We start from the raw sequence: 23,866 nt of genomic DNA on the forward strand, positions 1-23,866 counted from the left end.
CGCCTCGTGCGTAATTTGCATTTGAGTGGCCATGTCTGTTAAGTGTGCGTGTGGGAACCTGGAAACTCACTGTCCTCCACACACACTTCTTTTAATGATCTTCTAATTTTAACAGATAATAAAAGTGCAAATGGGAGCTTCTCTGTCTGTTTCCCACGAGAACGAAACAGAGAAGACTCTCCCATGCTTACATCACGTTGTCAGCTTAAACGATTAGAATAATTAATGATATTAAGAAAGGTAATATTTCGAATCAAATGAAAGCATTTTCTCAGTAAAAAAAAAAACATTTTAATTTAAATTTACATCAACATGGACAAACTCTTCCAGATAGTGACTGTTCCTATAAGTTTAGTCGCCCAACAGGCCTAATGTCATGTACAGACCATATGAAGTATGAATGCATGCTTCCCCCCTTCTTTTGGCACACTTTCTGGGTATGTTACCGGCCATTGTTAGTTGTCTTGTCTAGGCCTTAAAAATGTGAGGCTCTTGAACCAGAATGAAACCAGTTACAAGCAGAATTTCAAGACCCATTCACAAGTCTGTTTTAAAATAACCATAAAAGGACCAGTTATCAGACAATGACTAAACTCTCTGACCATGGGCAATATTGCTTTGCCATGAAAAATACATCATACATTGTTGTAAAAATTCAATACCAGACAGCCGCGGCGCGAGACAGGTGAAGAACAAACGTCCTCTTAGTTCAACTGGACTTCAAAAGGTCGAGGAGGTGTTAAGACACGTTTTGTTCCCATGCTAACTAACACCGGACACGCGCAGAAAACAAATGTCCTGCAAACAGCACGGAGGGAGGAAGAGAGGGGGAGGGTGGGAGGTGGGGAGTCTGGGTGAGAATTTAATGCTAACTACTGCGAAAACATGAGTGGGCACGAGTGAGAGGGATAATGCCACCTAACTTCACTTTGCTACTTTAAGATTAATAAAGAGAGGAGTCACTAACATGTAGTTTTACCTCAGAGGATAATATATTGTGTATGAATTTGATGACGTAGCAGCTGGTAGAAAAGCCCTGATATTTAGTGCTGCTGTCTGAACACATTTTGGGACTCTGTTTTTTTTCATAAGCAGTGAGTTTAAATGTAAAATTGTGTTATTAACTATATATTAAAAACAATGTGTTGTGTGTTTTCTATAATTTAGTAAGGTAAACTTCATAAGAAGAGAAGAGTTAGATGGGAGAACTCTGCGCATGGGCACATTAATCTTGATTATCTTATACATTAATTTATTAAAGCATATTTGCGGTAGCTCTCTCTGCAAAGACACTATTATATTATGCATATTTATATTCTACTGTATATTATATTTTTTGGTTTAATCCTAAGAGTCATTCAGACTGCATGGATAGTGTGTGAGCAGGAGTGTCTTTGATGTCTTTGTAGTGAAAACTGCCACTGAGCTCTTTCCCATCACAGCCAGACTTCACACCTGGAGGATGTCGCTCTGCAGGAAGCCATGCTCCTCACCTCTGACTCAAACTAAAAAGAGCTGTCAACATCACAAACAAAAGCCCCACAACTTTCATCTTCAAAGGATTAAAAAAAATCATTCGACACAGCACATTATTTCAAGGAATGTTTTTATTTTCTTATAAAAAAGAATACTTCTCACCATAGGGAGACATACAGAATAAATTAGTGTGCAAAATAGACAAAATATATATTTAAAAAGAGTACATGTCATAATGTAGACAAGGCTGCGCGCAGACATCTTGGCACACAGGTGATGGTGAAGGTGAGGGGCTCCCAACCTCGAAACCTGAGCTCCCACACCTAAAAATGTGATGGATGGACACTCAATCATTATCCACTTCAGCATCACACTTGAATGGCAGCAGATGGTTTATGCATCATAAGAAGGAGGATAGAAATGTTTTATCTCCATAAAACTCACCTCTGAACTTGTTGTTCAACTCAGCAGCAGTTTCCGCCTGGCCATGGGGTCCAGCTCTCCCAGCCCGGGAGAGTCCCTGTGCCTGCCTGCAGAAGAGATTACTGCCCCGCTGTCTGCACTCATTCACAACCACTGAACACAAGTAGTGAGTGAACACATTCACATTATGCACATGTACAGAATATACGTTACATTATTTACAGGCCGAAACAGGATTTGGGTTTTCAGGAGATCAGATGCAGTTTTTCAAGATTACAGCAAATCTTCTTTCAGGAATAATAGCTTTCACAAGTGATTATTAGAAATCTATTAAAGTCATTAAAGGTCAGTTTCAGGGACCATGTGGTCAGGGCCAGGGCCTCCACAGAGTCTGGCTGACTGGGCAGCTTTGCGTTTCAAGCTGATTTTGTCTTTGAGCCTGCTCAGAAACTCTGGAAAAGCCCTGCTGGGCTGGAAGTCGATAAGGATGAGCAAAACTTTTTGGACTGCAGACTCCTGCGTGCAGTCTTTGCTTGGATTTTTGTCTCAGCTTCCGAAGAATGGACTTTGTGTGTGAAAGAGAGCTCGAGGAGGAAGCGTCAGTTCTTCTTTGGAGGCCTGCTGCAGAATCAGAGTTTGTCCAAGAAACACGAGCTGCAAAAGATGCATCCAGCGCTGCTCCAAGCCACAGGCCTTTCCCCTCAGGTCCCAGGAACTGAGCAGCTTGCTGCAGGCAGGTGGAGACGCCGTCTCGGAAGGAGTGTTTCCTGCCTCTACTACTTCCACCAGCTTCAGCACTGGTGTCCTCTTTTGTAGTTTTCTGCAAAAAGAGGACTGTGTGCTCGAGGATCTCTGCTTTCTCCACTCTGCTCTGAGTCCCACCCTGAATCAAAACATAAATAATAAAAGGAGTCAGTGGAGTCTGTCTGCAGAATAAGACACTTTTGTATTTGTGCTTTAAAGGGAGTTTTTATGTACCAGTTGTTGTGGCTCTTGAACCAGCATGGTCCTCAGTCGCTCCAGACTGCAGTTCATCCTCTCCCTGCGCCGTTTCTCCACCTGAGATTTTATATACTGGAAAAAAAAGAGAAAAAGAGTTGTGAGTATTTCAGAAATGTACAGTAATGCAATTTTATTTAACTCCTTTCAGCATTAAGGTCAAGATTTTAAAATATATTTCACAAGTGTATCCCCAGCTGTAGAACACAATTAACTGACCAAACCAAATAATTTCCTCCAACATCATTTAACCACCAAAATAAAAGTCCTTATCTGTACATTTTATGTTCAAGAAGACTTATTATAAAAAATGTAAAAGACTGATTTTTACCTTTCTATCGCTTGTTGCATCCTCCCTTTCCTGTAACAGCTTCATAGTAGCCTGTGATCCAATGTGGTCTGTTATTATCCAGCGGTACAGAGACGTTCCTTCAGTCAGCAGTTTATCAGGTAATGGGGAGTTCCTCTCAGGCTGCTGCTTTTTTAATCTCTCACCAGCAGCCAGTCGCACAGACTCCTCCCACCACCCGACAAAATTTTACAACTCCACCCACCGACCTCCCCTTTCAAGTGGTCGCCCCCTCTCCTTGGCTGCTCTATCCCAATGTTATCTATTCACAACACATTTAGAATTTAATTTGATTTAATAGACTGACCCAAGGTTTATTGTCTCGAAACCTTAATTACAGGAATAGGCCATAAATGGCTTCAAAACAAAAGACATGCGTTGATGAATCTTTACGCAAACTCGTGCGTAAAATCCATGCGTAAAACACCAGAGATTGAGATTTTACAAGAAAATACAGACAGTTTCAATTCAGAATCTCTTTCTTTAGATACAATTAAGTGAGTGAAAAAGTGAAACTTAAATTTATTTTGGCCAAAAAAAACCAACTTAACTTTTTGAATTGAAAAAAACAATCATGCGTATAGTTTCCATGTGTTTTGCCCTCCACCGGCCCTCTGGGTAGACAATGGTGTTTTCTCCAATTGCATTTTAATCATCTACTCAAGTTTTCAGTTTCTTTGCTACAAGAAAAGCCCTTTTGTTTGGCTTATAGTATGATAGGATGGCACAATGCAGAAACGTGCAGCTGTGCCACGAGAACGCATGGACCATTTGTGTGTAGCATGCACCATTTGAGGTGCGAGGCGAGAGTTTGCACCTTAATCCATGTGTTCTTCTGTTTATAAATGTACCAAAACGTGCCCCATCTTTCTCCCATGATGACACGTCTGGTGTAAAAGTGAGAAATGATGGCCTGCATTTTATTCTGTTAAGATGTATTATTAGATTAGGCTTACAATTCTCACTTCATCCAGTTAAACCTCCTTCGTAAAACCTTTTTTTTTTATTATTTCCTTTTACAACTGTGCGCCCACTTACGACGAGTGCCGACACCTCACCATTCGCGCGTGACGCCTTTGCATTTGTTAGTCAGTCCGCAGGAGGGGAGGTGTAACAATGTTTTACAATCTGCTTTCACACCCACAAGCCACACATAGACCACGCGTGCCATTTGGGCAGCCGTCTCGAGTCGTTTAGCGCCACAGTTGTTCGACATTTGCTCGTGGAAACCCCTTTGATGCTGCGGAGAGACCGTGGGAAAGATCAGAGAGACAGTGGCCACGCTCACGTGACCGTCTTTTTGAAGCTCGAAAACGTGCTTCCCCAAACTGGAGCCTGATCCTCAGTGATGTTAATGAATTAACAGTCTTGATCACATCAAAGCTTGGAACATAGTCTTAATCATGACTGCACGCTCCACACGGTGACACTGTCTCAGCTTTTGGTAATATATTTTACAAGTTGGTATGAGTAGAAGTGTCACCTCCACTGCATTAGATTGTTTATGAATGAAAGAAACAATCATAAGGTGTCCTCTAACACCTTCATACTACATTTTGAGAAGATTATATGCAGAGAGTTATACATGTTAAATATTCATAAAACTTCTTATAGCAAAATCCACATCTGTCTTTTCATTTTAAGTCCATTTTAAATCATTCAGAGTAGTCCATCCATTTCTGGTAAAAGCCTGGTTTCTTGATTTTATGTCATGTTTATATGGCAACCGCAGTGATAAGGACTGCTGGAGTCTTAAAGTACAGTATATTCTGTAATACTTATGTGGACTGTACAGTTATTTTCTAGGTTTCAAAATGGGATTACTTTAACATGCAGGGCTAAGTACATAAACAAATCCATTACATCTGCTCATAAGAACTGTGTTGAGGGTCATCCTTTCCATTATCTGCTGAGTGTTGGGAGTGCTACTCCTCAGGTTGTCTGTTAAATCTTCAGCCAAAGTATGAGACATCACACATGTATGTGTACATGTAGTGGCACTTAGTCAAATAGAAATTTGTATACAGAAATGTTGAGTCATTTCTCTCTTACATATTTGACTCAATCCTAATACTAAGGAAGTGAAAGAAATTTTGGTTTTGAAATGTCTGGCTTAACCTGTTGGGGACCTCAAAGTATTAAAGTCGTGGTCCTTTTATTCAACAAAGTTTAAACAGCAGCTGAATGCTTCAACTATCTGCATATTCATTTTGATGTGAAATCAATTTTAATTCACATTTTAAAATCCTCTTTCAATGCAGATTTTTACGTCTGGCTCAGGACAACAACAAATGGAAACTTTACTTTTATAAAAATACTGAGAGGCAGGTAAAATACAAAAGAAATATGGAGTATGCATTGCAAAAAAAAACCCACAAAACATTAAAATGTATTTAAAGGCACAGTTTGACATCTCTATCTGATAGGATTTGGTAATGAAGCAAACTTTTATAGTTGAGTACCAACATTCATTGAACTTGAATATTTTAGGCAACTGCATATTTTCAATTTAATTCAACCATGCACCAATTTAACAGAATACTTTCCAAGGATAGTTTGACATAGAATTGTACATAGTTTGTATAGATCTGTAATATTTGTCATATTTTTCTAATTCTATTTTACTTTTATCAATACTACTTGTCGTGGAATTTTCCTAATCTTATATATGCGTATGTAAGAATGTTTAACTATTCTATTCTTTCAGTCTCATTGTCAAGTTTAGAATAACTTGATTCCTATGTCATCTGTGACGGGCGAGACAGTGTCAGGGTAGTAGTCAAGGTCTCTCCCCCTGCTCCCGTCTTTATCTATGTTTCATGGCCGACTTACTGTCTCCAGAAGTTATCTAACTTTAGTGTCGTCTTCGGAGGGAATAAATACCATGCCTGAGGATTTGTCTGGCAGAACTGACTTGGCATTGCACTGCACTCTCCTGCCTGTGTACTGCTATGTTATTTCTCCTCGATCGAGTTCTACATAAACTATTTCAACGTAAGCCATCCGAGTCTCCTGAGTCTTCTGTGTCCAGTTTGTTGCTAAATTCCATCACACTACTATTATTATTTTTAACTATGTAAGTACATTGTTGTATTCCCGTCCCATGTTGTAAGCTGCTGTAACATAAGAATTTCCCCCAATGGGGGAACAATAAAGTATATCTTATCTCATCTTAAAACAAATCGTGCTTCCTTGAGGACTTGTAGATCGTGTCTTTAGTTTGCAGAGAAATCTGACGCTGGATTTGGATTTTCTGAAATATTCGACTTACCTTCATCGTGAGAAGCAAATCTGTCAGAGGCCCGGCGAATAAAACGGGAACCTGTTGCATCCAGTTAGAGATGAGAGTAGACATTTTTGTAGTTTGAGTATGCCCATCCTCTTTGCGGCTTTCACCACAAGTTCTCCCATTATGAGCTCTCAAGTCTGCATAAATCTGTCTGATCACCAGCTGCTTGTGAATACAGAGAGTCTTTATTGTAAAAGAGGTAGAGAGAATACAGGTGTTTCACTGTACAGAAAAAAGACAGCACTGTTGATATACTCATTCAAACTGTTAATGTGGACTCACACACGCCTCATTCATTTTACAGGGACACAGACGCCCGGTAGAAAATAAAAATAAAACAGACAAACAAAACAGAGAAACAAACACACAAAATCTTTGGATTTTCTCTATTGCCCTCTCATTCTCTCTCAAATGCATCCTCTCTCTCTGAGCTGTTGAAAACAGTTGTAGCACTAATAATAAAACAGCAATAATAATAATTATAATAATAATAATGATATAGTGTGCTAAAATCCATGATAACGCACTCCTCTCCCTCCTCCTGACCATCCACAAACACACCTCAGTAACATGTCAAAAAGTAGTGGAAAACAAACCCTACAACCCCGATAATAAAACCACACCAGCATGCTCACAACACAGACACACAAACATTTTCACTCTACCATCCGTGCACCCAGCGAATCATATAAACATAATAATGACCGGCGCTGAGCGGTAAGTAAAGAAACGGTAACATACAATTCAAAATAAAGAAACCAAACGAACAACGTACAGAAAATAAAAACTGCAGCCGAGTGGGAAGTGTGAATTCATTCTTTTCTGTCTTCTTTTCCCTCAACAAACTTTCCGTCGCTGTCGTTCTGGGTCAGAGGGGCGTGGCCTATCAGTCAGAGTTGTCCGATTGGTCGCTGTGGGGCGAGGCGCCGGACCGGGGTGAGTTCCGCCCCTGCCAGTTCCCGTTGGCCTGAGAGATGAAGAGAAAAAGAAACAGGAGGTGTCAGAGGGAAACATGCTGCTGATACCTGCACCGTAATCTGCTCAGTAACTCCTCAGGACATCATCTGCAGATTTAGACCTAAACTACCAGTCAAAAGTTTGGAAACACCTTCTCATTCAAGGGTTTGTATTTATTTTAATTATTTGAAACACTGTAGATTAATACCAAATGCATCAAAACTATGAAAGAACATATATGGAATTATTTAATTCACACAAAAGTGTTAAACAAAGCAGAATATGTTTTATATTTTAGATTCTGTAAAGTAGCCCCCTTTTTCCTTCATGACAGCTTTGCACACTCTTGGTATTCTCTCGGTCTGCTTCATGAAGTGGTCTCCTGGACTGGTTTCTAATTAACATGAGCCTTGTCAAGAGTTCATTTGCAGAATGACTTGCCTTCTTAATCAGTTGTGTTGTTCAGAGGTAGGGTTAGTACACAATGGATAGCCCTATTTGACTACTGTTGTAATCCAGATTATGGCAAAACCAGATTATTTCATAGTTTTGATGTCTTCAGTATTAAGATACAATGTTGAAAACAAATAAAAAACATTGAATGAGAAGGTTTGTCCAAACTTTTGACTGGTAGTGTATAACAAATCCTTTCCTGTTTGTGACTGAGTCAGTACCTGTACGCCCATTTGGTAAGCAGATTGCTCGCCGTTCACAGGTGGAACCCCAAGGAACAGGTCAGCTGACCCAGACAGGGAGAAGGACCCAGACCCTGAAAAAGAGACGAACCCAGGAGATAAAGGTCAGAACTTTCAGATACAAATACAATATTTTTGGTATTGACAATCTTTTTTTAGATGTTTTTTTTCTTTATCAACATTAAATGTGCCATAAATACTCTAACACAATGGAACTGTACATTCTGTATATGGTGTAAACAACAAAATGTAAGCAATCAAACTTTCAAAACAAGGAATTATCACTGGTACACTATCTGACTGCCTCAGCTGTCACGTCAGCTCCAATCAAAGTCAGCAGCAAAGTATGGAGTGGCAGGAAAAGTGAAGCTAGCTGCCAAAATGCAGGCCAATTACCAACAAAAGGAAACAAATATACTGATTGCAAGAAAAAAAATCAACAAAGCAAAGATAATTGAGCGGTAGACCGGTTCAAAAACATTTCCTCTGACTACAAATTATCTTTGCTGTACCTCCCTACATCAGTTTTGATTCCCTCAGGTTACAAATTGAGTTCAGGTTGAGAGCTAAGCTAAGTTTTGGGACACTGAGGCAGTAGAGGACATGGCTATCAGTAAAATTCACCACTTCAGGGTGATTAAACCTTCACTGTCCTTTAGTACCTGTTGAGTTAGGAGTGTGCGGGGAATCGTCGCCCTGTCTGGCCACCAAGGCTGTCTTCATAGCATAAAGGTTGGCCTCCTCTTGGAACTTGCCGATGTTTTTCTTGTAGCGGATTCTCTTGTTGCCAAACCAGTTGGAGACCTGGCAAGAAATGAAAATCACAACACAAGGTTCAGTGTGCACGTGTGTCATCAGAATGATCACATCACAGAGAGAGATTGATGAAACCCTGAGCTGCAGATACAAACACATACAAGCATCATATGACTGAAAACCCAGAAATGCTTCCTCTTAGCTTCTGTAAATGAAACCTGGTACTTTTACTCAAAAGGTTCAGTCGGGGGTTTACCTGAGAGACGGTGATTCCACACTGTTTTGCGAGTTCCTCTTTGGCTTCTTCACTGGGGTAAGGGTTTGACAGGTGGGAGTAGAAATACTCATTCAGGCCTTCTGTGGCCTGTTTGCTGAAGTTGCGCCTCTTACGTCTGAAGAGACAAAAACAGATGATGAGTATTTGGGAAAATAACAGATGTGTCCTCTATTCTTTGTCATTGATTATCACATCTTTTCATGTTTGACATTCCTGGCAGTAACTGTTTACACACTCCCACATACAAATCTAAAAGTGCTACTTCATTAAGTCATACTGCTCAGTTAACTCAGTTTTGTGTGCCTTATTTGGCATCTGATGACATAATGACTGCTGCAAGTCAAAGCTAACTACAGTGTCTGTCTTCCAAAAAGGGGTGAGGTGCAACCTTTTCAGAGCCACAGTGCAAATCTACAGAGAAGAGTGATTGACAATCACAACACAAGAACCACACGTTGCCTACCTGGCATCGAGGAAGCGAGACCTGAGGATCATGACCGCCTCACAAGTGCTCTGCTTCAGCTGGGTCTGGATGGAGCTGAACTTGCGGTGGATGATGCCCACCATGCGCTCGATCTCCCGCGGGGTCACGGGCCGGGTGCGCGACTGCTCCCTCAGCAGGTTCATCACATGGGTGGTAAACTCAGTGCACGCCTGGGCAGGTGAGGCATAAGATGACCGACAGTGAAGGATGGAAATGTGCACAGAAAGAAAAGCTACGTCTGTCTTCTGTTGATCTGACACAGATTATTAAAGCCAGTCTGGATTTTATGGCATTTTTTTGTTGTTTTTGAAGAGAAAAAAATGAACTTTTCACAATAAAATATTCTACATGCATCATGTTAAAAGCCCTGTGTTTGTCAGTAAGCATTTAAAGTCTGGTAAGAGTGTTAAGACTTAAAATCACAGCATGTCCTGCTGGTGCATTAAGCACTTCAGTGATCCATGAAGCAAAATTAAGGACATTAATATTTAATGCATTTTATGTTCAGTGAGTTTAAAAAGCCTCCTTAAATAGTTAAGAGTTTTAATGCATACTGTAGGAGGACTTAAACATGTTGTAGCTGACAGGGTGACACTCTTTTATGATGAACACAAGTTTTAACTTTGTTTTTAAAAAGGCCAAACAGTCGGCTTCAGTATGGGTTAGAAGATGTCTCATAAAACAAGAATGCGTCCTTCGTACACCTGGTGAGTTTTGATCAGCAGTAAAAACACAGAAATGTATTCCCCAGCAGAGAAAAGCTTAGCGACTATGCTCTAGATCTAACATGCCCAAGGATTACAGCTCTGGTTCAAGCAAGCGTGTACAGGCAATGTCAGCACTTGTTTCCCAATGCGACACGGTACCTGCTCATACTTCTCCAGCTCAGTGTGGTAGATACTGCGAATCTGGCTCAACTTGCTTTTGTAGTCGGAGTGCTCGAGCGAGCTGTCGGGGGACATCCCTCCCGAGCTGGTGGCAGCGGACACGGCAGCGGCCGCACCGCCGCCTTTCTCTGGCCCCGCCACGCCCTCCGCCAGCAGCATGTTGTCCAATCGCACCAGCTGGGGATCTTGAGGCTCGTCCTCCTGGGCGTTCCTCATTGAGAGGCCTGTCAATAAGACAGATGTTATTGTTAATGGGATTTGTTGACCAAATATCAACACAAGAGTGTAAGCGTGTTAGGACACAGTCACAGAAAAGAGACATCTCACTTTAACTCCTGACTACTTGAATTGAAAAAATGCATTCATCCATAATTTTGCTGTTTTGGTTTACAGTTAAAGTTAGTTTAACTTATGCTGAGAAACAGACAGATCATCATTACTTTGTGTTTTATCACTTTAGTTATTTATTCTGCACTCATGCAGGAACCGTTTTTTATACTTTTATTGGTTTCAGTTGGTCTGATTTGATCATTTCTTCCTGTTTCCCTTTCTATAATGTCAGAACTTTGATCTACACAGCCTCTATGAAAGATTAGAAATCAAGTTTAGTTTTTATTTATCTTCTTTCATTTTGAGATGTCCAGCAGGAAGAAATGGTTGGAAAACAAAGCATCATTTCATATCATAGTTTCTTTGCATGAATTATGTTTTAAAATGTATTAATTTATAGATTAGATTAGAACTTTATCTATCCACAATGTGGAAAATTGCCTTCGGCTTCACACAGACAAACAGATAATACAACATTTGTAGACAAGAACAGAGAGAGTACTTGGGGTTCTTCCTATACGGTGATGACCAGCAGAATTCCTTAAAGGAGCCGATATAAAATATGGAAAATAAAACTATAAAACATATATATAATATGGATCCACTGTTGTTTCAGTGCTAAAAGTCTTTCGGTGACCGAATTTTCAGTGCATCCCTTATATATATATAAAAATGCACATACATAAAGACACACATGTATATATTTATACATATATGCATGCACATAGACACATGTAGATACATACATATATACATCCTACAATTGAGGTCATAAAAATTAGGAAAGCCCCTGTAAAGGGAGGGGGGTGCTACAGCTTGCTAAAATTAAAAGGTTAGGTTTGATTTTGCAATCTAAGAATTTAATAATCGAATTGCTCTTGAAACAAAAGAGTTCTTGTAAACATTCTTTGTGGCTCGTGGCAGTCTAAAAACGCCGGCCTGATGGGAGCAGTTCAAAATGGTAGCGCAAAAAGGATGGGACGGGTCACCTGGGATGTTTAGAGCCTCCTTCCTACTAATGTGTGCATAATATCTATCACTGAGTGGAACCTGTGGTTGCCCTATAATCTTGCTGGCTGTATTAACCACTCTTGTCAATTTACCTCTACATTTGACATCCAAGTGCCCGTATAGAGAGGCTTTCTTTGTTCAACAGTCAGGATAAAACCGACACATCTTTCACAGCTTAAATTAAAAATGCCAAGAACCACAACTCACCACTCTCTCATTATCTGCTTAATATTTGCACAGTTCGTGCCTTTACCAAACCAACATGCATTGTACTGTCGTGTTGGCATTGCGTGTGTTTGTCCAGCTTTGTCTCTGTTTTAATACCAAATAACATTAAACATAATAACTCTCTAATTACATGTATCATCTTGTTTGTATGTTTTTAACACTGCAGATGTGAAACTATCTATAGTAACTCCCTTATATCTGTCCATGTGTATGTATGGAAGCCCAAAGCAAAACATGCACCCGTTAACTTTATCTACTCTGTTCTCCTATGATGAGGAGTCGATGACAGGTGATTTCTTGACATCTCAACTCAGCATCAGATTATTATAACTCACATCCCCAGAGTTGCAAAAGCACAAAGCAACTTATCTCATAAGTGTAGTCAATGGCAGCAAGGCATGTCATGGTCTGGCCTATCAGAGTGAGCAGTAGGCTTGGGTATCAAGAAACAACTTGGAACCGGTTCTAGATTTTGGATATTTGGGGATTTAATAAAAGGCATATGATTTTTTTGGTAACACTTTTCAGTTCCTAACAGCAACATAAATCTTCCAGGTTTGAACCTCAGTGAGAATTTAGCGGTCCACTGAGGATGTATTTATCTGCAAAGGACGTTATGTGCAGACGTAAGATTACTGACGCAACAAAGCTCTGAGAAGTGGAACACGGGAGAGAACAGTCTGTGCATAGTTTGGTCTAAGCTTCACTTAAAATATATTGACATAACAAAGTGTGACACACGTAGCATGCAAGGAGGGCGTACGTGGAAGAATTTGCTTTAACACAGTGTGATGTTAAGGGATGTACTGCACTGTATTTGATGTGCTGTGGTGTCTTGTTTACAGAAATGCTCCAGCCCCAGCCAACTCAGCTGTAACGTCTCAACACTCCCAGGCTTAGAACATAGTTGAATTCACTTTCATATTTATATTGAAGTACAGGACTCATGTCTAAAATTATTTCAAACATATTTTTGTTAGAGAGGAGTTTGGAGAGAAGCCCTCCACCCAAAGTTCCCACGAAGAGTACCTGAAGCAGGTCTGTAATTTCTCTTGTTGATCCGAGGTTTTTTTTTTTAAAGAGCCAATATGTCCCAACAATAAACAGTGGCTTATTTTAGTCCTTTTAGTATTTGTTATTTTTACCTCTTTAAAATAATGGAATCAGCATCAAGAACTGATAAGAACCAGAACTAGTCACCCGATTATCATAAACTCTAAGGAACCCCCTCAAACTTGTATTAACGCTAGTGTGTGTAAGTGTTTGCAAGTGTTTGTGTGTGTTGGTGTGAGTCTATATATCGGTGAAGGTGTATGGTGGACAAGTGTAAACATGTCAGAGCCGGTGTAAGGGATACAAACTACCTGTGAGATCAATTTAATGTAACTGTAATGTGAGTGAATAACACAAACAGGATCTATGAAATGAAATATGATTTCTTTGTTTTTTGCTTGTTTGTTGTACTTTTATTTTATTTTGGAATTAAGATGACGAACTATTTGAAACACAGAATGTACTGATGCATTTAGACCCTTGCACACTCAATTATATAAAATTATATATGTATATAAAAAAGAGCCTGAACTAATAAGTAGAACCACAATCTGGGCACCTAATCCTAGATACCAGCCTACTGCTTACTTTTCTATCAACAGAAATGATCCCATTTTATTAAAAAAGAAAAATTCTGTTATAATGACAAAGCCAGCTTAATAAACCAATATAATGAAAGAAACAAGTTGAGATCTCAAGAAAACAAACACTCATTCTTATCACAGGAAACAAAGTAAGTCTATGAATGCAGACATGCCCTGGGCTTCCGTATGTTTGTGTGTAAACTCATTTAGACTTTATTGGCTGCTGATGACACGCTGTCAACACAAGCACCACATGAACCCATTGCACATCTGAACTCAGCAACACGTGTTGGCTATGAAATGCATGATATCAAACACTGACATGAATAAAACACTTATGAAGAACAGTGAATCAGTGTACCTGTTTTTTCTTTGACCTCGCAGAGGACGCTGAATAAAGCAGGTTTCATTCGGTGACAGTTGAGTGCGTGTTTCCTGTGTGCAAAGAAAACTGTTGTTAAAAGAACATTTAACTTCATCATTGAGATCAAAATAAAAGAAATATTTTTACCAATAAATAATGCTAAGAAGAATAATCCCTCCTAATTTAAATAAATAGTAAGACCCAACATTATTAACTATGTACGTTAAGGCACATAAGTACAGAAAGAGAGTAGATCAGACATAACTCACTACAAAAAGCCAGCCTTCAAAAACAAGAAAAAAATATACAAAAATTGGGGGTATATTACTTAAACTAAGCAAAATGATCTGCCAATAGAACAAGAAAATTGGGCTTGTCAAGACTTTCCAAAACAAGTAAAAATATCTATCCTCAATGAACCCAGAAATACCTTAAAATTAGTGTATTTTCACTGATAACAAGTGCATTTTATCTTGATAGAAATAAAAAAGAGACTTCTTTTCTCTATGTTGTAAATATTCTTAAATTAAGTAAATGCTAGTGCCATTATCTTGACATAATGACATGCACTAGGCATTACATTTCTTAAAACCAGCAAAGTTACACTAAAAACTAATTTACTTTTCTTGACGGAAAGACAAAAGTTAAGAATATATTATTTCTCAATATGTAGGATCATTTACTTAAAAATCTGAAATGAGCCCAAAGCTGTGGAATTCATAAATCTTATTAATGCCTTGTAATTTGGAAGAACTCATCTGAATGCAATTATTTCTGTTTGAAACAGTTTGAAATGTTACATGTTTAAATATAAAGTGCCAGTTTACAGTACTGTACCAACTATACTAATATATAGTCGTACATATTTTCTATTGTTTCATTGAAAATAAAACAGTGGATTACATTTGGCTGTCATTTGTTTTAATTGTGTGAAGAGATACACTTGTGTCAAAGTCATTCTTATTTCATGCTTGAAATAAGAAATTATGACTTTGAAAAAGCAGTTTTATACTTGTGAGTGTTGATAAAGAAGCTTTGTAACAGTTGATATTCTAGTTACAAGCATGTATTACTCAATATAGGTCATAACATCTCAGTAACAAACTGTAATATCTTACTGAGATTATTTAGGACCAAAACACTCAAAACAAGTGAAACACATAAAAACTGCTTAGTGAGAAAAAATATCTTATAAGGCAAAAAATAAGAAAATTTCACCCTTATCTAAGATATTCAATCTTACTCAGATTTCATGCATACATACATTTTTTTTTAATTCTTATAAAATGTTTAAGTGTTTGCCGTATGTTTTTGTTGACCGTGACTGTTCTGGTTTTTGTTTTGTTTATAACTCTGTAAAGCACTTTGAATTGCTCTTTGCATGAATGGTGCTTTATAGATAAACTTGTATTCCCTTATCTAAGATAAATTAAATCAGTAACAAGCTATAATATATTACTGAGATAATTTAGGACCAAAACACTCAAAACAAGTGAAACACATAAAAACTGCTTATTGAGAAAAACTATAAGACTTATTTTCTCAATATGTTGAAAAATATTCATAAATTAAATAAATGCTAGTGCCATTATATTGACATAATGAGTAACAGGTACAGTAAAGTTATGCAAATGTGCCAAAAACAAAACATAAATAAATTCCTAATCCAACCTTTAACATGGCTAACTTAGCAAACGTTAGCTTGTGAGGAGCTAAGAGCTAAGGAGGTATTTGTTTCCTTGTAAGCTGCTTCCTTATGCTAACCACTAAGTCTGGTCGGATGTTTTACTTCTTTAACATATAATTAAGAATGTTAGTTTGAAAGAAAATGCTTTATAAATGTTAAAATCAGCGACAACTGAATTAGCTTTGGCTAGCTAGCCTGGTTGGCTCAGCCTAGCATGGTAACAAAAGCGAGCGTTACGTTCTCTGCTGGAAATACGTGAGTATATGACAGCAAAGAAACAATAATGATTGGGTAATGTGACAGCATATGATTACAGACATATTATTAATAAACTCACTTTGTTTTCAAGAGCTTACATTGGTTATTAAGTTAGCTGGTGGGTAATTATCCAAACAATAGGTTGAAGTTCAGGAAACTTTGCCTCTACAAGTCTGATTCAACAACAACAAAGAAAGTCTTTAAACTTAATAATAACATTAATAAAGTTAGGATTTACTTTGCCTGTGCCTCGTCCAAACTTTGGTCGGTGATGGTCATTATTTGCTGCAGTATGTCGCCGATATCTCTGCGGGATTCATGTCCGTTTTCTGTGCCCTCGAGGCCCGAGTTGCCTCCATCGGACCGGTGCTGCGAGGGTTCGTGAACCGAGTTCAGCGCATGCATCCCGGGGTGACCACTCATGCCGAGTCCCCGGCCGTTCGAGGGCCCGTTGCCCGTCAGAGGCTGCTGCTGCAACATTTTCCAGCGACGCACAGTGGCGACGACTGCTGCCCAACTGTGCTCACAGACTCACACCAACACTGTCTGATCCGAGGCATCGCACACAGCAGGGGCCCCTAGCGATTGGAAGGGAAACGTACAAGACAGGTATATACCACACAAACATATGACACACTGAGCTGTGCAGAGCAGATGCAGAGGGGCAGGACACTGCTGGGGGAAATGCAACCACCACAGTCACTCCACAAGCTTATGCAGAAAGCAGACGTGCGTGTTGTGGTGTCAACTAGGGCAAAACCAAACCTCAATGTCATGCCATCTTCAGTTATGAATTGACGCATTCATTTTTCTATTCCCCCCTAAGACAGACTGGAGGACGACTGCAGCTTCTTTTTGATAAGAGAAGAGAAGAGGAGAAGAGAAGAGAGGATAAGAGAAGATAAGATAAGATAAGATAAAAGAAGAGAAGAGAGGATAAGAGAAGAGAAGAGAAGAGAGGATAAGATAAGATAAGAGAGAATAAGATAAGAGAGGATAAGATAGGATAAGATAAGATAAGAGAGGATAAGAGAAGAGAAGAGAAGATAAAAGAAGAGAAGAGAAGATAAAAGAAGAGAAGAGAAGATAAAAGAAGAGAAGAGAGGATAAGAGAAGAGAGGATAAGAGAAGAGAAGAGAAGAGAGGAAAAGAGAAGAGAAGAGAGGAAAAGATAAGATAAGAGAGGAGAAGAGAAGAGAAGAGAGGAAAAGATAAGATAAGATATTACTTTATTGACTTTATTGGGGGGAGATTCAGTTGTTGCAGCAACCTAGACATAAGTACAATCAAGAAAGAAGTTTCAATAAGTAAAATAAAATAAGTAAAAATAAAAATAGATAAATAAAGCTAGAATACAATTTAGATATATACAATGTTACAATGGAATTTAGATTAAATAGCAGTAATTACAGGCAGTATTAAAAAAAAAAGATTCAGTAGTGACAGGTTGACATGGTGTGATTATGGTTGGTAATGACAGATTAAGCAATAAATAAAAATAAATATGGGTATGAAATATGACTGTGAGTTGTAGTAAACAATAACAATGTAATATTTAATACTTAAGAATTGATGGTCCATGAAAGACATATGATGGAGGACTGAAGACAGAACACAGAAACTAACTAAAAACTAATGTGAGCCACAAAGGAAGTCTTCCAGGGTTGTGTAATTTATCTTAGGCAATGCAAGTTTATTTATTTATAAAGCAACTTTCATACAAAGATCAATTCAAAGTGCTTTACAGAGTTAGAAACAAAACAAAAACCAGAACAGTAACAATCAACAAAAACACACAGCAAACCAAAGACGTTTCTAGACCATTTGGGTGGGGGGGTGGGGGGGGCTGAAGCACCTTTAAATTGAATCTTAGCACCCCTAAAATTTGAGAGATTTTTTAAAAAATGTTTTACTGTATGCCCTTTTTATTAAGCTAGACAAGTTTACTTGGTTGAAACGTAATATTTTAACAACAGCTCCACCGTGTTTTACATGTTGTGCATTGCATTTCAAATGAAAGTCCAAAAAATAACACCAATGTCAATTTGTGATATTTTTGGTACTCACTATAAGGGGACTGGTTTACTCCAGAGACATACAGACTGTTTATGTATGTGTTGAGGAGCTGCTGTATCAAAATGAGTTGTCTCAGAAATGAGGGTTACCATATGTTTCTTTTATGATTCCAATCCATTTCTCTTTTGCTGTGGCTCAGAATTTAAATAACCTTTATCAGATTTGATGCTTTAGTCACAGACTTTCCCCAAAAAGTGTTATACTTTTTCTTTCACAAATGTGGGAATGAAATTGCATTCAAATGTGCAAAACAGTGAAATGTATCTTGCCCGGCTCAGCAACCCTAAACATCCCATCCTAGAATCGCCCCTGCAGCAAACACTTAAAACATTTTAAAATAATTTTAAAAAAAGTATGCAACCAGTTATGTCTGATCTACTCTCTCTCTCTCTCTCTCTCTCTCTCTCTCTCTCTCTCTCTCTCTCTCTCTCTCTCTCTCTCTCTTAATAAAAATAGTTATTTTATATTGATCTCAATTTTTAGTGGACAAGACATCCTCTGTCAGTGTTGGTGGTCAGGCATCACTCATAACAGAGAGTCTATGTTGGTCAACAAAAAATATTACAAGCCATTTCACCTCAGGCGACATGTCACACACTGTCCATTCCAATGCTAACAGACAGGCATCACACTGCTGGGTGAAATGTTACCAAAACATCTGCACTGTGCATTTTTTTTTTCAGAAAGCAGAAGCGAGTGTGTGGGTGTCAGGAAATAACAAAGAAAACAAATCCAGCTAGATAAAATGGAGATAATGTGCTCTCATATCTAAACACAGTTACCAGCTGTGACACAGACTCTCAGATTAAAGTAGCTATCTTTTAATGTCTCTGCTTTAAGTGATAATCTCACACAGCTCCTCTCACTTGTCTGACTACTTCTTCTTTTAGCAGCAAGTCAACAGGATGTGTGCCAAAACCACAGCAGTGTCAGAAGAGCCGTGAGCCTGTTTCAACATGTTGCAGTCGAGTCTGTCATAATCAAATGAGCAGCACTCCAAGACAGCAGCAGCAGCAGAAGCAGCAGCAGATTACAGCTGCTTTGACAGCTTTTAAATTCATCTCAAATGAAAACCCTTTTCTCTGGACCATACAAAGCAACTGTGTGATGGTTCCTTCTGCTTTTGACAACACTATTTCATAACAGAATGGCATGTCATATGTGGGCTATGTAAATAGGGGTGGGCTGTGGTAAGAGGAACAGGAAGAGAAGAGACGAGAGAGAAGGTAGCACTCAGACAGAACGGGTGAGAGCTTGTCACGTCGGCATGTGAAACTCTTCATAGCGGGCTTTTTTTTTTTCTTTGTACAGATTTTTGGAAAAACAAGTGACAAGAAATATGCTTTGCTTGGACTGTGGTGACTTTAAAGGATGATGCTGTAAAGGAACAATGTTAAAGGTAAGAGTGAGTTTACATTTATTCATGGTTACATTTGTGGCAAATGAGTATCTATCTCAACAAGGATTAAGGTGAAATTCATGGTGAAAAATCCTTAATCAGCCACTTTACAGGAACCTGTCATCCAACTGTGTTATCAGACACCTTGTTGTCATACAGCTGACAGAATATCTGACTTGGATTTTCAGCTTAACATCTTGAAGCCAACATGCTAGAACCTGCCGAACTGGTTTCACATACATTTCTCAGCAAGTGAAAAACACAGATATAGCAGTCTGTACGTCTGTTTCTTTATTTTTCTTCTTAGAAATGTTAAAAATAGGCTCCACAAACTGTTTGACCTAAGACCTCTTACTTAACCCCTGTTCCTGTGTGCTTTTTGTTAGGCTTTGACAGCAAGATAAATGGACTGTGCAGAGATCAAAGTTGAAATGGCTGAAGAGGGGCTGCCCAGACGTCTCCACATCACTGAAGAAAGAGACACAGCAGAGGGTGTTGCAGCAAAAGATGCAGATATCACTTCAGCTTTCACTGTCAAGAGCTACAGCGAACATTCAGCTCTGAAAAAGGAAGAGGAACACACAGAGGTGGAGGACAAGAAAGAAGAAGATGCAACAAGTGAAATGTGTTTAGAAGAGCAGAGTTTGGGAAATCAACAAGAAGCCAAGGCAGAGGATTTCAAAGAAAGAGGGGGGAAACCAGAGGACTCTGAGAACATGAGCGAAGGACAAAGTGCAGATGATAGTAAGAGTGACAAGCAGACACTTGAGACGATGAGGATTAATGAGAAACCAAGTAAAACAGAGGATGAAAAAGTCAAAGAAAATAATCCTCAAGTGGACGTACAAAGTTTGAATTCCTCTGAGCAACAACCTGAAGGAGACACCAATAAGGTTTGTGGACTTTTTCATAATCCCTGTAGTTGTCTCTGTAATGACCCAGTCATGCAACGTGTGTTTTTATTGTCTTTACTCAACCAACCATCCACCATGAGCTCCACCAGAAAAACAACCTCCCCGTGGAAAAAAAAAAAGAGCAGCTAACATTTTGTTACAGAGCATGTGGGAGTACGTAGGAGTTGAGTGAATTCTTTTGCTGTGCCAACAAACAGTCTGTGCCACTCAGCAAGAGACCTTTTCCTCCCTCCCTCATTCTTTCTCTGACACCTACCCGCGTGTTTTTCAGGCTCACCGGTTAACCCCTGACTTCCCTGAGTCGCTGTACGAGCTGCTCTGCACCCTCCAGGAGGGGAGGCGGCTCAATGACCAGCGCTGCTCCTTCAGCCTGGAGGCCGGAGGGCTCAGAAGGAGGAGGTGCCACTCTGAGCCCAACACCGGCAAGCCAGCACACAGAGGTGAGTGGGAGAGAAATGAAAAGCTTTGCAAATTAAAATGATGAAACTGGTGCATTAGTTTCCATATCGTGGTGCTGACTCATTTTGATCAAGCTGAAACAACACATAACTACTCTGTACTTCGTGACTCAAAAATGTTTTGAAACGCCTTTGTGTGTCATGTTTTCTCTTCTTTCTGTGACCACTGACCGCTGATAGTCTCCCGCTGTGCTCTCTCATGTCTCCACAGTGGTCTTTTCTTCCATGACTTCACTGCAGAAAGAGGAGTTCTTCGAGCTGGTGGCCACCTCTCAGGCTCGTAGGCTGGATGACCAGAGGGCGCAGCTCGAAAGATCTCCACCAACAAAAACTAAGGGCAGAAGTTTCAGAGGCAGCTTAAAGCAGCTCTCTTTTGTGAGAAGGCCCGTGTCTGTACCTGCACCAGCTCCTGCACAAGCTCCTGTGCCCAAAGAGGATCTGTACAACATGATCCTCACCACACAAGTACGCAACTTGGACTAGTTTATTAATCATGAAATAAGACGTCACATGCTGTTGCTGTTACTGCAAAAACATAAAGCAAAGCCTCTGTATCATGCCATTTTAATTTTAGTTCTTCCACCCACAGGCTCAGGGCAGACTGGAGGACCAGCGCAGCAGGGCTCCAGGTCCCATGGACGACGAGGACTTCTTCTCCCTGCTCCTGAGGGTCCAGGGAGGACGCATGGAGGAGCAGAGGACTGAACTACCATGCCTCCTGCAAACTTGAGATGGAAAACAAAGACAAAAACTGGGATTCACAGTGGGAGCCATCCAGTATTGTAGCTTTTTTAGCTTTACTAACTGTTAAAATTGTTGCTTTTCACCTTTTTGATGCTTTTTTAGGACAATGTCATCCCTTGGGACCCTTACAGCGCTAAAGCTGTTGAGATTGTAGCTGAAACAGCTAATGTTTGAGCAACAGAGCTTTCAAAGTGACTAAAGCGAGCATCCTGATGTGTTTGTGAAGTTTACTGGTTTTTATTTTATTTGTATTTTTAGGAGCAGCAGTTATGCTTTTTATATCCTGTGCTGAGTGTATGTGATGAGTGGTTGAGTGGTTTTGTGTTTGCACAGTCCTAAGATTGAAGGAGACAGTCTGCCGGTCTCTATTGTTTCTCCTTTTTGTACAACAGTTATTAAACACACCAGGGATGGCGGTAAGTTGACATAAACTCAAAGAGCACAGAGCATTGGACTGTATGAAAAAATCTCCTTCAGAAAATAAACAAAATGTATATCAGAGCAAGCTGTATTTATCCTTTATTCGATTTGTTTGAAATGTGGTCAGGAGAAAAATATACACCCTTCACGGAAATCATCAAAGTGTGTGTCTGTCTATTTTCATTTTAACATATCAAACAGAATACTCTGATCGGACGTTTTACCACTTCATCTTCACCTCAGACTGGACATAATAAAACAAGTCTTATCACAAAGTTCCTGAATTTTAATTTACTATATTGATTCAACTACACAGAAGGTTACATCAACCCAAAGTCCAACAGAAGAGATTGACACAATGAGTATGTGTGTTGTTCTGAGTGTTGTGAGACTCAGTTCCTCTGCCTCACAGTATTTGCTGCTTTAAGAGTTGTGGGTCAGTAAAGCTCATGATACAGCCACTTATTTTGTAATATACTTGCAAAATGCTGCATGTAATCCAAGGCCACAAGATGCAAGCAGCCAGAACCCCTTTGTCTGGAAACCTGTGACCTCCTCTTCTGTGTGTTCAGTCCTCTGAGTACAGAGAAAAGCTCTATGAGGAAGTCCCGGTCGCTCTGCACAAGTTAGGTTATAGAGGCAATGAGAGGGCACTTTGTTACTTCCTCAAACAGAGATCAATGTGATGTTATTGTATAGCAACACTCTGACAAACACTAGTCTCTGAGAGCCACGTCAAAGCAGAATGTATACTGCAAGGCAAATAGAAGAACAGACATGTTGCCCTTCAAGTTGAAGTATTGCTATTCATTTATTCAATAAATAACGAATAACTTTAAAGTTTAAACTAAAAAATTTAAACCAAAAGGTCAAAGTTCATGTTATGAGTCCTAGTTTGTGATGAAAGAGACAGTGCTCTGTCACATGACCTCCTCCTTTAGGCTTCTGCTGAAATTCATCAGGAAAAAAAAGGAATAGAGAATAGCTAGAGGAGCAGATGAAAGGTTAGCGACACACACACAAAATAGATAACTAAGAAACATTTGGACCACAATTGTGAAAGAGTCAAACAGGAAAAAACAACAAAAGTCAGCTAACTAGAATCAAGTTCCACTTTTAAGATCCAAGTATACGCAATACACTGAGTCTTTGATCAGGTCAACAAGATACAATAGGCTCCAGTTTTATTTGGTGTATGGGCTTTTAGGGGACTTTCAGGGAGTGCAAAAGTCTGACAACTCTCTGCTTCAAACTGTAATGCAGATGACAGACCTCATTTTAATCTCATTATAATTTGATTCACAGGAGCACCAAAACACAACACACAACTTACAAAAGGTCATGACTGTCATTCTTAACAGTAAATACATAATTAGTCAGAAAAGATAGATCTGTTTTAAAAAAAAAAACAGTATAACCTGAAATGGATGCCATGAGTGCTGTCAAGTTTCAAAGCAAATAAGTTTACTGCTCTTAACTATACTTAAATACCCTTGAATTGATTGATAGCAAAAAAAATAATAATAAAGCAGTAGACCTTTTTAATGAGTTTCTTGGAGAGGATTGTCATGGTAGCACCTGAAATATTGCATACATTTTTATTTATATACAGTATTAACATGAGTTATATTACAGAAGAGGATAAGGGCCACTGAAAAAAAGAAAATCAAGGTCCAATACGCATTTTTTATTATTGTTGTTCTGAGAAAAAAATCTGAATTCTGAGAAAAATTCCAATTTCTGAGATT

At 39.2% G+C, this 23,866-nt stretch overlaps 3 protein-coding genes across 6 annotated transcripts; 1 reads left to right on the forward strand and 2 right to left on the reverse strand.

Annotated features, from left to right (window-relative positions):
- Nucleotides 1-1,589: 1,589 nt before the first annotated feature.
- LOC117823118 (enhancer of split mgamma protein-like) lies at nt 1,590-3,432 on the reverse strand. 2 transcript variants are annotated; one of them, XR_004633319.1, is made up of 4 exons: nt 3,230-3,432; nt 2,878-2,973; nt 1,921-2,782; nt 1,590-1,799 (listed from the first exon to the last, which is right to left on the reverse strand). XR_004633319.1 is itself a non-coding variant. In XM_034698185.1 (3 exons), exons 1-3 carry the CDS (start codon nt 3,272-3,274, stop codon nt 2,267-2,269), a joined length of 657 nt encoding a protein of 218 aa, XP_034554076.1. In that variant the 5' UTR covers nt 3,275-3,432; the 3' UTR covers nt 1,815-2,266. The 2 variants fall into 2 exon arrangements, 1 of the variants encoding a protein (XP_034554076.1); XM_034698185.1 differs by lacking the exon at nt 1,590-1,799 and having other exon boundaries at nt 1,815-2,782.
- A 3,270-nt stretch (nt 3,433-6,702) lies between these two features.
- pbx2 (pre-B-cell leukemia homeobox 2) lies at nt 6,703-16,930 on the reverse strand. Its single transcript, XM_034697438.1, has 8 exons — nt 16,346-16,930; nt 14,160-14,233; nt 10,572-10,816; nt 9,685-9,875; nt 9,201-9,336; nt 8,851-8,992; nt 8,168-8,262; nt 6,703-7,503 (listed from the first exon to the last, which is right to left on the reverse strand). The coding sequence occupies exons 1-8, from the start codon at nt 16,585-16,587 to the stop codon at nt 7,423-7,425; spliced, it is 1,206 nt and encodes a 401-aa protein (XP_034553329.1). The 5' UTR covers nt 16,588-16,930; the 3' UTR covers nt 6,703-7,422.
- On the forward strand, nt 16,409-22,280 carry LOC117822613 (G-protein-signaling modulator 1). 3 transcript variants are annotated; one of them, XM_034697441.1, is made up of 6 exons: nt 16,409-16,716; nt 19,495-19,582; nt 19,969-20,475; nt 20,768-20,936; nt 21,166-21,419; nt 21,544-22,280. In XM_034697441.1, the coding sequence occupies exons 3-6, from the start codon at nt 19,987-19,989 to the stop codon at nt 21,682-21,684; spliced, it is 1,053 nt and encodes a 350-aa protein (XP_034553332.1). In that variant the 5' UTR covers nt 16,409-16,716; nt 19,495-19,582; nt 19,969-19,986; the 3' UTR covers nt 21,685-22,280. The 3 variants fall into 3 exon arrangements, with proteins under 3 accessions (XP_034553332.1, XP_034553331.1, XP_034553330.1); XM_034697440.1 differs by lacking the exon at nt 16,409-16,716 and adding an exon at nt 18,736-19,409; XM_034697439.1 differs by lacking the exon at nt 16,409-16,716 and having other exon boundaries at nt 18,736-19,582.
- The last annotated feature ends 1,586 nt before the right edge of the window (nt 22,281-23,866 follow it).

The sequence above is a fragment of the Notolabrus celidotus genome, chromosome 12 (genome assembly GCF_009762535.1).
Source record: "Notolabrus celidotus isolate fNotCel1 chromosome 12, fNotCel1.pri, whole genome shotgun sequence".
Taxonomy (NCBI): domain Eukaryota; kingdom Metazoa; phylum Chordata; class Actinopteri; order Labriformes; family Labridae; genus Notolabrus; species Notolabrus celidotus.

Excerpts from the sequence above, each read along its gene's own strand:
- LOC117823118 (XM_034698185.1), bottom strand. The coding sequence starts at position 3,274 with ATGAAGCTGTTACAGGAAAGGGAGGATGCAACAAGCGATAGAAAG. Across the intron at positions 2,974-3,229 it reads ATGCAACAAGCGATAGAAAG|TATATAAAATCTCAGGTGGA; the intron begins GTAAAAATCAGT and ends TTTTTTTTCCAG. Across the intron at positions 2,783-2,877 it reads TTCAAGAGCCACAACAACTG|GGTGGGACTCAGAGCAGAGT; the intron begins GTACATAAAAAC and ends GTTTTGATTCAG.
- pbx2 (XM_034697438.1), bottom strand. The coding sequence starts at position 16,587 with ATGTTGCAGCAGCAGCCTCTGACGGGCAACGGGCCCTCGAACGGCCGG. Across the intron at positions 14,234-16,345 it reads TTGGACGAGGCACAGGCAAA|GAAACACGCACTCAACTGTC; the intron begins GTAAATCCTAAC and ends CTTTGCACACAG. Across the intron at positions 10,817-14,159 it reads CGAGGTCAAAGAAAAAACAG|GCCTCTCAATGAGGAACGCC; the intron begins GTACACTGATTC and ends TCTTATTGACAG.
- LOC117822613 (XM_034697441.1), top strand. The coding sequence starts at position 19,987 with ATGGACTGTGCAGAGATCAAAGTTGAAATGGCTGAAGAGGGGCTGCCC. Across the intron at positions 20,476-20,767 it reads CTGAAGGAGACACCAATAAG|GCTCACCGGTTAACCCCTGA; the intron begins GTTTGTGGACTT and ends CGTGTTTTTCAG. Across the intron at positions 20,937-21,165 it reads CGGCAAGCCAGCACACAGAG|TGGTCTTTTCTTCCATGACT; the intron begins GTGAGTGGGAGA and ends ATGTCTCCACAG.